This window comes from Tenrec ecaudatus, chromosome 1, assembly GCF_050624435.1.
Source record: "Tenrec ecaudatus isolate mTenEca1 chromosome 1, mTenEca1.hap1, whole genome shotgun sequence".
NCBI classification, from domain to species: domain Eukaryota; kingdom Metazoa; phylum Chordata; class Mammalia; order Afrosoricida; family Tenrecidae; genus Tenrec; species Tenrec ecaudatus.
In genome coordinates this window covers 150,222,304-150,236,523 of record NC_134530.1, presented here as the reverse complement: position 1 = coordinate 150,236,523, position 14,220 = coordinate 150,222,304, and the positions used below count along the sequence as shown (strand labels likewise).

The following is a 14,220-nucleotide window of genomic DNA, read 5'->3' as shown; positions in this document are numbered from 1 at the left end:
AAGGGAGGGAAAAAGGAGGAGCTGATACCAAGGCCTCAAATAGAAAATAAACATTTAGAAAATGATGAAGGCAACATATGTACAAATGTGCTTGATACAACTGATATATAGAATGTTATAAGAATTGTAAGAGTCCCCAATAAAATTTTTTAAAAAGCAATGAAGAAAATGACAAGAAAACCCACAAAATGAGCTCAACATAGAAAAAAGCAACAGACACACACAAAAAACACCATATACACAAAGAGCAAAATGACAGCAAAAAATTCATATCTATCAATAAGTACACTGATTATAATTGGATTAAATGCACAAGTCAAGAGAGCAGAATGGATAAGAAAACAGGACCCATCAATATGCTATTTATAAGATAGACTCCACGGCATTTTTTGACTAAAAAAGGATAGTAAAAATACATCAAGTCAATGGCAATAAAAAATTATCAGCAGTTGCAAAATAAATTTCTAATAAAAAAGCACTATTTCTTCTCACAAGAAGAAACAATAAAGAACAAAAACAGATTAAATATAATTTTTAAAATCAACAAAACAAAAAGTTGGTTCTATGATGAACTAACAAAATTGATATACCACCGTAAATCTAACAAAGTAAAAGAAGATGCAAATAACACAATTAAGAAATGAAATGGGCCAAATCACAGCAGAACCAACTGAAATAAAAATTGAAACAGTAACTATAAAGAACCTTCCTCCAAAAATATAAAAAAATCTGAAAGAAATGGACAAGTTTCTAGAAGCACACTATCTACTTAAACCAGCGGTTCTCGGGTTCTCAACCTGTGGGTCGCAACCCCTTTAGGAGTCAAATGACCTTTTCACAGGGGGCACCCAATTCATAACAGTAGCAAAATTAGTTATGAAGTAGCAACGAAAATAATTTTATGGTTGGGGGGTGGGGGGGGGTCACCACAACAAGAAGAACTGTATTAAAGGGCCGCGGCATTAGGAAAGTTGAGAACCACTGACTTAAACTAACATGGAATGTGAACTGTTGTTAGATGCCATCGAGTCAATTCTGACTCAGTAACCCTACATATACCACCACCCAGCTCAGCATCATCTCAATCGTTGTGATATGTGAGCCTACTAATGCAGCCGCTGTCAATCCATCTTGTTAAGGGCCTTCCTCAGCTACTCCTCTATTTTGCCAGGGACTTCTCTCTCCCAACGTGTCCAAAGTACATGAAGCAAATCTTTCAATCCTTGCCTCTAAAGAGTATTCTGCCTGTACTTCTAAGACAGATTTGTTCTTTTGGCAGTAAAAAATAATTTCAACATTCTTCGCCAGCACAATTCAAATGTATTGATTCTTTTTCTTCAGTGTCCAACATTCACATGCATAAAAGGCATTGAAAATGCCATGGCTTGAGTCAGGCACACACACCTTAGTCGCCAAAGTAACAGCTTTGTTTTTCAACATTGTAAAGAGGTTTTGGGCAGCGGATCTATCTCTTGACTGCTGCTTACATGGTTGCAGTACTGGTTGTGGGTCCAAGCAAAACAAAATCCTTGAGAACTTCAATCTTTTCTCCATTTATCATGTTGTTACCCACTGAACCAGTTGTGAAGATTCTGGGTCTTCTTTACACTGAGTTGTAATCTAGATTGAAGGATGTAATCCTTGATCTTCAACAGCTAGGGCATCAAGTTCTCTTCACATTCAGTAAGAAATTTGTGTCATCTGCACATCACAGGTTATTCATAAGCCTTTCTCTAATCCTGATGCCTCATTCTTTTTCATATAATCCAGCTTCTCTAATGATTTTCCAATATAAAGAATGAATTAGTATGGTGAGAAGATACAACTCTGATGAACACCTTTCCTGATCTTAAACTATGAGGTAGTCCTTGTTCTGGTCTGTATGAATACACTGAAGTGTTCTGAAATTCTCATTCTTTTCAAGGATTTCCATAATTTGTTATGATCTACACAGTTGAATACCTTGGTATAGTCAATGAAACACAAGTAAACATTTTTCTGGTATTCTCTGCTTTTATTCAACATGAATCTGACATGAGGAATGATCTCTTGGTTCTGTGTCCTAAGTCAGGCCTGAAACTATGGCAGCTTCCTGTGTCAGTGTTGGCAGCTCCCTCCCAATAACACTGTATGCATTATTTGATCATCTTTAGCAACATCTTCCTTTCAAGTGACAACAACAGTATTAGTCTATAATTTGGACATTCTGTTGGGTCACCTTTATTGGATAGCTAAAAACATGGATCTCTTCTAGTCTACTGGCCAAGTAGCTGTCTTCCAAGTTTCCTGGCAGAGATGAATGAGTGTTTCCAGTGTTTCATCAGCTTGTTTAAATATTTTAATGGATATTCCATCAATTCCTGGAGCCTTGCTTTTGACTAGTGTTTTCGCTACAGCTTGAACTTCTTCCTGCAGTATCATTGGTTCCTGACCATATGCAATCTCTTCAAATGTTATATGTCAATCAGTTCTTTTGGTACAGTGATTCTGGGTATTCTATCTTCTTTTGATTCTTCATGAACCATATAACCTTTTGCCCTTAGCCTTTTTCAATATTGCAACTTAATGCTTAATTTTTTTAGTTCTTTCAGTTTGTTATGCTGAGCATATTCTTCCTTTTGGTTTTCTAATCCCGGTCTTTACAAATTTCATTGTAATATCTTATTTTGTCTTCTAGCTCCACCCTTTTAGGTGGCATAATGGGTTGAGTTGGACTGCTAACTGCGAGGTCAGCAGTTCAAAACCACCAGTCAACCCCAGAGAAAGGGATGAGACATCCTATTCCAATAGAGTTAGTCTTAGAAATCTCCAGGACACATCTACCCTATCCTATAAGGTTGCTATGAGTCAACTGACTCAATGGCAGTGATTTTTTTAATGAACTGAACTAGAAAATATAAATCATAATTGATAGTGATTTTTATATAGTGTTACCTTCTATTGGCTAGAATTTTTATACCTATGTTTGTGAAAGATAGTGGTTTGTAATGCTCATTTTTAGTAATATCTCTGCCTGATTTTGATATCAGAATTAAACTCAATTCATAAAAAGAATTTGGGATTTTCGAATCTTTTCCACAAGATACCAGGAGTGTAAGGGGAAGGTTGGGGAGAAAGGGGAACCGATCACAAGGATCTACATATAACCCCTCTCTGGGGGACAGACAACAAGTAGGTAGACATCAGTCAGTGTAAGACATGAAAAATAATAATAATTTATAAATTATCAATGGTTCATGAGGGAAGGAAGCTGGAGAAGGGAGGGAAAAATGAGGAGCTGATTGATACCAAAGGGCTCAAGTAGAAAGCAACTGTTTTGAGAATGATGATGGCAACACATGTATAAATGTGCTTGACACAATGGATGTTTGGATTGTGATAAGAGTTGTATGAGCCTCTAATAAAATTTTTTTAAAAGAAAGAAAATTGTGTTTATAGAAATGACTATAAAACCAGCCATTAGTGGTATTTTCTATTACAACAATACAATGTAACAAGGATATATGGTTGGATGGTTAATTGAATAATTACAATTTTTATCTCAATATGTTCCTTATGCTCATTTTCTGTTAGGCTAAAAATATGTGCTTGAATCTCAAAAACCATGAAAGAAAAAATGTGGACCTGAACACATTTCCTTATATTCAAGGTCTGTGGAAGTAATAAAAATGGGATATATTCAAAAGCTTTTTAAGAGTTAAAAAGTCTTAGATTTTAAGAGTTACATATTAAGAGTTAAAATGGGACATCCCCTCAGTCACATCACAAAGAAGGGACCAGCCAACCAAGGTACAGTACAGCACCAATGAAACATGCAACTTTCCTCTAGTTCAGTGGTTGTTCTCAACCTTCCTAATGCCATGACCCTTTAATACAGTTCCTCATGTTGTGATGACCCCCGCAACCATAAAATTACTTTCGTTGTTACTTCATAACTATAATTTTGCTACCGTTATGAATCAGTCGACCCCTGTGAAAGGGTCGTTTGACCCCTAAAGAGGTCGCAACCCACAGGTTGAGAACCACTGCTGTAGTTCTTTAATGCTTCTCCCTCCTCCCTCCCACTATCATGACCCCAGTTCTACCTTACAAATCCAGCTAGACCAGTGCATGTACACTGGTACAGATAAGAGCGCTCAACACACAGAATCCAGAACAGATAAACCCCTCAGGAACAATAATGGAAGTAGTAATACCATGAAGATAGGGAAAGGATGGGGGAAGAAAGGTGGAACCAATTGCAGTGATCAGCGTTTAATCCCACCCCATCTCTATCCAGGGTGACAAACAACAGAAACATGGGTGTAAAGGGAGATTGCAGACAATGTGAGATATGAAATAATTTGTAATTTATCAAGGGTTCATGAGGGTAAGAAGGTGAGGGAGGGAGGGAAAAATGAAGAGCTGACACCAAGGGCTCAAGTAGAAAAAAATTTGAAAAGGATGACAACATATGTACAAATATGCTTCACACATGGATGTATGGATTGCTAGAAGAACTGTAACAGCCCCAATAAAATGATAGTTAAAATGAAAGCACTGAATAATCAATTAAACGTAAAGGATAAGGGAGGAAGTAGGGTACAATATAATCTCCAAGATTTCCCTCCTAAAGCATGGTTTTAAATTACTTCATTCTACTTCCTTTAGAATTAATTATTCAGTTGAATGTTGTTGACTAATAATTTTGGTTCCTTAAATATACTAAATAAGTATTTATTTGCCTAATGTTGAATACATATGTCATTATTAATGCTACTTTCCACATATCATGTTTGGCAAACTCTACCATCCTCTAACAACTGTCCAAAGCTGCACTGGTTCCTTAAAGTCAACTTTTAAAATCAACTTTCTATGTGAAACGTTTTGCAATTCTGCAGTTTACATTGATTATCTTTGGCTTAGCCTTATTATCAGCAATAAGGCACCTCCATCAAAAAAGGACTCAATGATTATACCATGTATATAAATATGCATAAAATCCAAATACATATTGTTTCATATATAATGTGACAATATTTACTATAAAGCATATGTATGACATATATGATAGAAATAGAAATTCCTAAGTTTTCTTCCCTTTAGACACTACTGCTCTAATGGAAATTTGTTCAACCTTTCTACCATAATTGAAATTTCACAAATTTCTCTGTAACTGCAAGATACTTTACTATTTGTATATGTTCCCATAGGACAAAATAAGAAGCACATATAATACTATTTTGTAAATTTATAATTCTAAATCAAATTTTTATAACTGATTGTTCTATTGTAAAGAACTATATTGTGCATTTGATTTTTATTGTGAAAAATGGTCACTTAACATTTTATTGAATTGTTGCAAATAAATACTTATTTAGTATATTTAAGGAACCAAAATTATTAGTCAACAACATTCAACTGAATAATTAATTCTAAAGGAAGTAGAATGAAGTAATTTAAAACCATGCTTTAGGAGGGAAATTATAATTTTCATGAGGCTTTCTTTCTAATATAAAGTCATTCTCAGAAAATAAAGTGTGTACAATTGAGTAATACAATTTGGGGTTCTACAGGTTAGTTCATAATGTAAAATTAAGCACTGAAAAAGGAAAAGCTTAATGATTCAAAAGTTTAACCAAACTTTTGGTTTGACAATTTTTTGAATGTTCTCTGAAATATTTCATTTCAAGTATTAAGCAATCTTAGTTGTAACTTTTTAACTAAACAAGCTAATATTAAAGCTTTTGAGATTTATGGAATTATTCTGGGAAAACAACTGTGAATTGATATTTTTATTTTATAAAAATACTTAGCTCATTGGAATAATATATATGCCTTCTTAATTTTCTGCATTTTATGAAGCTCTGTGGGATTATAAATAGACTTTTCCCCAGGTTTGTCTCCCCAAAAGACATGCCAAACATTAGAGGCTATTTACCAGCATATGGTGGGAGGTCATATGCTTAGAGATATCCTCCCTGAACGCAGTTAGTCGCCAAACTTCTGTCTGGGTCCACCACTAGAAGGGCCCACTCGCTGCCCTGCTGTTAGGGACAATGGGCTACTTCTCCCTAAAGGTTTGGGCCATCAGTCTGGTTCCTGTAGATGGGATTTATACCCTACTGCTAATGGTTTCTATGAAGATCCAGAGAACAGATCAAACCTGCTCAGTGACATCCAAAATTAGGCTGCCATCCTGAATCTAGGACCTGCCTATCTTGTCACATGTACACCTTTAATCCCTCCTCTTCCTATAGTGTGTATATTGTCCCTCTCATTGTTGTATAACCTATAGTGCAACTCCTTCCTGTGACGTATGTCTTTACCCATAATTAGTGGGCTTGCACACCACCCCCCTCCCAACAATATATAAGCCTTGGTTAGCAACAAAGGTTCTCTCTCGGTTCTTTCTGTCCTCCCTCTCCCTCACACTGGCTCTCTCCTCTTGTCTTCCTCCTATCCCCCCTACCCTTCTCTCTACGTAGACCACTGAGTGGGGCTGAGGTGAGCATGCTACCATGAAATGTGTCTGACTCCATTACTTTAATCTCTCTTCTCTTATGCTCTATGACTTTATTATAATCTATATTTATATATCTCAACTGTACAATTTTGCCTATGGAACCCGCAATTAGTTGTGGGGGGCTGGCCCTTCATCCACAAAGCTCAGAATTATTACAACTATCTAAGTTTAAAATATAGCTACAGAATTCTTTCTCTTAGCCATGAAAGCTATTGAATACCATTACATATTTCCCTGTAAATAGTTAATAACCCAATTGTGGTTAATATATGAAAGTTCAAAATTGAATTCTAAAATATAAGTAATTTCTCACTAAGGCCCCTGAATCATAAAATAAGTAAAATAAACATAGATGTTCCTTACACTTCAGGATGTCTACAAACTGTGTAACGAAACTAAATAGTTTTCTATAAGTTTAAATTCTTTTATCTTTTAAAAAATAAGACAAAAGCATGGAATAATCACTATTTTTTATTCAGGGAAATTTCCATTATCTTTTTTTTTAGCTTTGTATTGTATATTGTGTGAGTTTACAAAGCACATTATCAGTTTTACATTCAACAATCCATCTACATTTTGTTTCATCTCATTCATTGCAATCCCCTCAATATAACACCATTTATCCCACTTCCTCCCTATGTTTCCAGTTTCCACTCCACCTCCTTTTTAACTCTTCTAAATGTTGTCCATGGATAAATGTTGCTCTTTTGGGCCCAAATGGTTGATGATTCTTAGGTGTGCGTACCTCCTTAGTGTATTGTGCTGCTTATAGACCTGTCTATTGTTTTGGCTGACAACTGAGCCATACAGGTAAGCTTAGTTCCAGACCTGAAGGGAGACCAAGGACCAGATTCTCCAGTTCCACCAGTCTCTATCCAAATGAAAAGCTGGGTTAATTTTTACTAGAATAATGACTATTGGCAAATGGGTTGTTAAGTTAAAAATGGACTCAATAGCACCCAACAACAATTCTAAAATCCTGTTTACTTTTATAATTAGCTAATATTATCAAACTATATAAGCTATTCTCTAAATCTTACCCAGTTCAGTAGATTTCTTCTGAAGCTCCACCGTTATGATTTTCAATTCCTCTTCATTTTTTTCCAATCTTGTAAACATATTATAAAATATAAATAATCTCTTTATTCAGAATTCATCTAGTCACTAAAACTCATGTAATTTAATAATTGATATATCTTAGCAGATTTGACTAATTAAATTATTAAACAGGGTGATATTTTAAAATAAGATGTTACCATTAGAAATATATAATTATATATTAATTAAATCCATATAAAACCATAAAGCTTATAGTCATAATTTTCTCTTTTACCTATTGGTGATAATCTAATCAATGCATTCTAAAACTCTGAAAGACACTGAATAAATAACTACTATTGTATTGCATTTTCCCTAAAAACAATATAAAGATGAGGGAGACTTCAAAAAGTTTATGAAAAAATAGAATTAAAAGATAATAGAATCTCTCTACAAACTTTTTAAAGCCCCTTTGTATAAGAATTTATGCAATCCACTTATAATTTCTGTCTCCATGTATAAAACTGTGGTAATTTGGGAAAAGAACATATAAAGTTGCTTATAACTTTAAACTTTGAAAATTACCAGATCAATCAAAAATATATAAGATTAGGAAAAATAGTTCTTACTTCACCATGCACAAGCAGTGGAGAATATAAAAAAACTTGGTTTTCTTCCTTTCAAGATTTAATTAGTAATGATTCAATAGGAGCAAAAGTAACACAAAGCTATTTTTATAAGGCTTAATAAAATATTTCTTTAGTATAAAGTAGTGAAAAACAAAACAAGTCTTTATACTCAAATTTTAGACAAACTATATGAAAAGTGAGTACCTTTACTGATATATATTTAGTTATAGACATTCATCTGTTCTTTCAATAAAGATATTAGAGCACCTAGTCTATAAATTAAATTCAGAAATCAGGAAGTGGTTTATAGAATCCAGTAAACCAAATATCATAGCTTAGAAAATCATTTCTCTGAAGTTAGTCATAACCACTACGACCTATCTGTCTACTTATCATACTTATACAATTTGTGACTTATGGGAGACAGGTTTCAGTGGAGCTTCCAGATGAAGACAGAACAGAAAGATCTGACAATTTACTTTCAAAAATTAGCCAATGCTAAATTAGTGATACTATCAATAGATTTACCACATACCCCAGGAGGATAATCTCTAACATTCCCCAATAAAATGATAATAATGTCTCAAGTGGACCTAGGACAGATATAAACCATAGCTGTATGAATGGACTTTGAGCCTGCACTTAATCATAGCCCTAATCTAAGACCAATCCGTACTTATAACATGGCCCTACTCAACACTTATGAAGAGATCACTGAAGATAATACAGTAATACAGCAAAGTGTGGTGAAGAAAACAGATGGTGCTCAGCTATCAGAAAGAATAGCATCCAAGGTCTTAAAAACTTATCTTAAAACAAGTGACCATCTAAGTTAGGTGTCAGCTTAAATTTACATGAAAGAAGCACATTAGCCTGTGTGATCCAAGGATTCTAAGTAATAAAATCTAAGACCAGAAGAGGTAATTGTAGTAGAGCTTAAATCCTGAGCATCCAGTTTGCAAAAGCCTATGAATGGCAGTGAAAGTCCAAAAGCCATTTGCAGGGTCCCCACATGGATTAAGCATCTGGAGTGACCAGGGATGTGAATAGCCTGGCAGAGTGCAGTGGATTAACACAGATGTAATTAGATTAAAATTTAATACTTTACCATTTGTTCTCCTTTTTGATCCATTTTAAATTTTTGATCCATTTTAAATTTATTCTAGTTCTCTCTACTTTCTTTTGGATAGAGGTTTTTCTATGTTTTATTTTATAGTAGTTGTGGGTTTTTTAAATACATGTTTTGCTTTGTATGAAATCCAGGATAGGTAAATCTATAGAGACAATAACTGAATTAATAGTTTTAGAATTATGGTAGGGAGTTTGGGAAGGAATGAGGAACTAAAAACAGTGAAGACAAGAAAGAAAAAATGTTCTAAAATTTATTGTGGTGACAACTGCACAACTCTTATGTCTGAACCATTGAATTATATGGCATGTAGCTTATATGTAAATAAAACTGCTTTAAAAATTTTTAATTAGCTAATGAAGACCTTATGGATTGAGTTATACTTAATTAATATGGCCCTGCCAAGACTAATCCTTTATATTATATATAATAATTCTGGATTTCACATGCCTGTGATTGTGGTTCCATTTTGAAAAGCATGGAATGAGACTGAGTATGAATTGGGCCACACTAATGGTTATCTTAGTTATCATTACTTACAGTGGATATAATGAATTATATGGTACAATTGTAAAGAGAAAACCTGTTTCTGAAATGACTTGGGGGAAAATCTGGTTGATTAATAGTAGAAGGCAAGGACCTACTGGAAACATCTTGCCAGAGACTCCAGAGTGTATATGCATATAAAAGATAGCTTCCAGGGGTAGAGAACATATTATTACTTTTGGATGAAATTTGATTGTGCCATGTAACTCCCACCAAATGACCTTTCCTTGCATGGTTCTAATAAAAGAGTGAGAGAAAATTCTGATAGGATTTGCCCGTGAGTAATTGTGAACAGAATTCCCTGAAATTCCATCATGTTGCATAAAAAATGAGCCCACTCAGAAGAAGTGATCTCAACAACAGCAAGTTCTAGGGTAAGAGTGAGTCTCCTGGCCCTAGCATGTGGCTTACCCTGACCTTCAGCCTTTGGACTAAGCTGCTCCCAACACATGAGAGATTTCCTTGAACTTACATAAAAAAAGAGTTGTGGGACACTGCAGCAATTCACAGAATCCAGAGACATGAGAGAATACACTGAAGAGAGGAGTTAGGGGGATATGGAGGAGACTATTATCTTGCAAAGCTTGGCTTTTGAGATTTTTTTTTCAATCTCCAACTCTTTAGGCTTAGTTTAGTATTGATTCTTACAAAAGAAATTATTACCACATGGGTCACAATAGAACAATGCCTGACTTGATTTCTTTAGACACATCATAAGGATGGAGAGACCAATCATTAGAGGAACGCATCATATTTGGTAAAGAGGGAGGATGAGGATAAGGTAGATCCTCAGTGAGATGGTTTGGCACAACAGTTGTAAAGATGGATTCCAACATGCAGTGATCATGGGTATGATACAGGACTGAGTAGAATTTTGTCCTATTGTACATAAGATTATGAGTCAGAGTCAACTCTATCGAGTAATAATCTGTACCAAAATTTGTGAGCCTGTCTGCATACCATGATTCTAGGCAAAGCATACATTAAACAATGTAGAGAATAAAAGAAAACCAGTTAAAATAGAGTGTTTCTGACAAATGGCAACCCAAAGTGTGTCAAATAACTTAAGTACTATAGAGTTTTCAATGACTGATTTTTTTTTTTTTTTATGAAGTAGATCCTCCTTCTGAGGAGACTCTGGGTAGACTAACCTTCAACCTTGTGGTTAGCAGTCAATGTAATTAACTATTAGCCAAGGAACTCTTAAGATCACATGCCTTTATTGTTGCTTCCTAGAATACCTACCTACCTAATACAAACTTTTAAAATATATTCATGCCTGTCATGGTTTGAATTGTGTCCCCCAAATATGTGTGTCAACATGGCTAGGCCATGAGTCCCGATATTGTGTGACTATCCTCTATTTTCTCTAATATGCTGTCAAAATCTAGCCTCTATTCTATTATGTTGAGACAGAATTAGGATGTGTTAATGAGGACTGGGGTGAGATGTATCTTGAGTCATCCTCCTTCACCACTCTATAGGAGATAAAGAAGAGAAGGGACCTCATTACCATCAAGAAAGGAGAGCCAGGAGCAGAACACATCCTTTGGACCACAGTTCCCTGCACTGAGAACCTTCTAAGCTTAGGGAAAGATTGAGACAAAGGGATTACCCTAGAGCCAACAGAAAAAAAGAAAGCCTTCCCCATATTTGGCACCCTTAATCCAAACTTCTAATCTCCTAAATTGTGAAAGAATACATGTCTATTTGCTAAAACCATTCACTTGTGGTATTTCTGTTATAAAAGCGCTAAATAGCAGCATTATGTATTTTGAAGAGAGACTAAAGGTTTTCAGAAAAGCAAGTTGGCAATAGAAAATGATACTAAATATTAAAAGTAAATTATTTTTACTCAACTCTCAATATTTTTACCTTTGCTGTTCTGAGGTTAGCAATTCATTTAAGTTGCAGATAGTAGTTTTAAGTTCAGTGACCAAAAATGAATGAGCAGCTTTAGTGTTATTGAATTCTTCCATTTGTGCTTCTTTTTCTCCAGTGAGCTGATAGATTGTTTGTTTTGCTTTCTGTAAATCTTCCTCCAAAGCCTTTTGAGTACTCTAAATGAAATAAAAGACAAAGCATCATCCAAATAAATGAAAAGCAAAAGTGAATTTATCACAATCCATTAGGAATATCTGTAGGAAACAGAAAGATTGGGTTATCAGCCATCTAGAGCAATGAGACACTACTCTTTATCCCACAGCAAGTAGGGCCCACACCCTTCTGATAAGGATAGTAGTAGATTGTTTACTGGAAGGAGAGCCCAGGGAGGTCAAGACCATCCAAGGGTGGCCAAGGTTAGGCCACCATCATGATCTAGGGTCTGCCCTTCTTGTCACATGTATACCTCTAGTCCCCGCCCCCTTCCTATGTGTGCACTCCTAGCTCATCCCCTTCCTATTACCCTTATGCCTATTGTACATCCCCTTCCTATGATGTGTATGCCTATTGTACTGCCCATTCCTGTGACGTGTGGTTACCTGTAATCACGCCCCCCTAAGTAGATATAAGCCTTGGCTAGCAATAACTGGGGTCTCCGCCCCCCTCACCTTGGCCCACACTGTGCGCAGACCTGGCTGGTAAGATCATGGCCATCCAGGAGGTGAGCATGCTACCATGAAATGTGTCTGACTTATTTGACTCTCTCTTCTATATCTCTCATACTCTATGACTTTATTGTCATCTTTACACATCTTAACCGTACAATTGTACTTATTGAACTGGTAATTAGTTGTGGGGGGCTGGTCTTTTCCCCCACAAATATCGACCTACTATTTCAACTGTATAGCATAATTCTAGGCAAAGCATGAGACTTATTGTACAACATAAAAGGAAACCAGTTACAATAGAGTGATTCTGACCCATGTCAATCCAAGTATGTCAAAGAACTGAGTACTGTGACAGTTAGGTTTTCTGTGCCAACATGGCTCCATAGGAACATATATGAGTAGAGGTTACCCTGCCAATCAGGTCGCAGATTGATTGGAAGGTGACCAAGATAAATGATTTTCTGAGGCCGGCCTCCTCTTTCTCCCTGGATGCAGGCAACACACTCTTTCTCTGCCTTCACCTTCCTGCTGTTGAGTCGGTCAGAGAGCTGCTGAAGTCACAATGAGACCTGCGAGAGCCCTGTAGATGCTTCAAGCACCACTGAATCCACAAGACTTTGCACCCACTGGCCTGTTCTCCTGCATTTTGCAGCACTGCATGTGCTCTGTGAGTTTGAAGAGGGATATATGGACTAGTATCAGACTTAATGGACTCGATCTGTACGGGACTGGGATGTTTTCTTAATACATGATTACTCTTTGATATAAAGCTCTATTATACATACATATATGAGTGTCTCTGGATTTGAGTGTTCTCTAGTCAGCCCAGCTAAACACAAGTACTATAGGGTTTTCAATGACTGATTTCATTTTCCAAATCCCAGTCCCAATTCCTCCACTAAATCTTCCTAACCAATTCAGCCCATATTGTTCTTTCAGTTCTTAGAGCTATCCCAGTTCATTATCCTGTAGCACCTAGCATAGTTTCATATTTAATTATACTGTTATAATAAACTATAAGCATTTTATACACTGAATTTTGTCTTAAAACTCTACTTCCTCATACATATTAGTATTCAATGTTTTTGTTCACTAATTAATAATGTGAGTTATTAGTTTTTAAATCATACCACATTTTTTTGTAGTGACATTTTAACATCCTCCAGTTCTGATGTTAAACAATGCTGTTTGTCATTTGATTCTTTTAAGCTTTCATTCTGTATTTCTAAAAGAGAAAATTATAGATGTTTTATTAGAATAAGAGAAAATGAATTCTTATTCTTTACAATTACCCATTTTTATCTAACTCAAAAACTCCCTGCCATCAAGTCAATTTCCAACTCCTAGCAAGCAATCCTTGAAGGCAGATTAGTACTGCCCCTATGGGTTTCCTGTCTTAACTCTTTTTGAGAGAAGGCCTCATCTTGCTCCCTATGAGCCATTGGTGATTTCAAACTGCTTCCTTGAAGTTAGCAGCCCACCACCTTGTAACTCAGTGTGCCACCAAGGCTCCCTTCTTTGTCTTTTTTCTCCCTTCTTTATCATCAATGACTCAAAAAACAACCCCAACTCCAAACTCACAGCCATCAAAATTCTGATTCATGGTAACCCAACAGGACAGAGTAGAATTGCCCCTGTAGGTTTCTGAGACTATGAATATTTATGGAAGTAAAAAGTCTCATCTCTTCCCCTTCACAGGCTAAATTATGAACTTCTGACTGCGGTTAGCAGCCCAACACACAACCCATCACTAGACCAGAGGTACTGTTTTCATTTGTTAGCCCAATGTTATTGTTAGCCCCATTCTGCTTTGAATCATAA

General features: G+C 35.8%; 1 protein-coding gene across 2 annotated transcripts in view; it reads right to left on the bottom strand.

Moving 5' to 3' along the window:
* The window catches only part of SYCP1 (synaptonemal complex protein 1), a 108,610-nt gene that overhangs the window by 58,070 nt on the left and 36,320 nt on the right, over nucleotides 1-14,220 (bottom strand). For both annotated transcript variants that reach the window (XM_075540321.1, XM_075540322.1), the window contains exons 12-14: nucleotides 13,530-13,624; nucleotides 11,723-11,907; nucleotides 7,546-7,613 (exon numbers count right to left, since the gene is read on the bottom strand). In XM_075540321.1, the coding sequence (XP_075396436.1) occupies nucleotides 7,546-7,613; nucleotides 11,723-11,907; nucleotides 13,530-13,624 (348 nt within the window). The remainder of the gene's footprint in view (nucleotides 1-7,545; nucleotides 7,614-11,722; nucleotides 11,908-13,529; nucleotides 13,625-14,220) is intronic.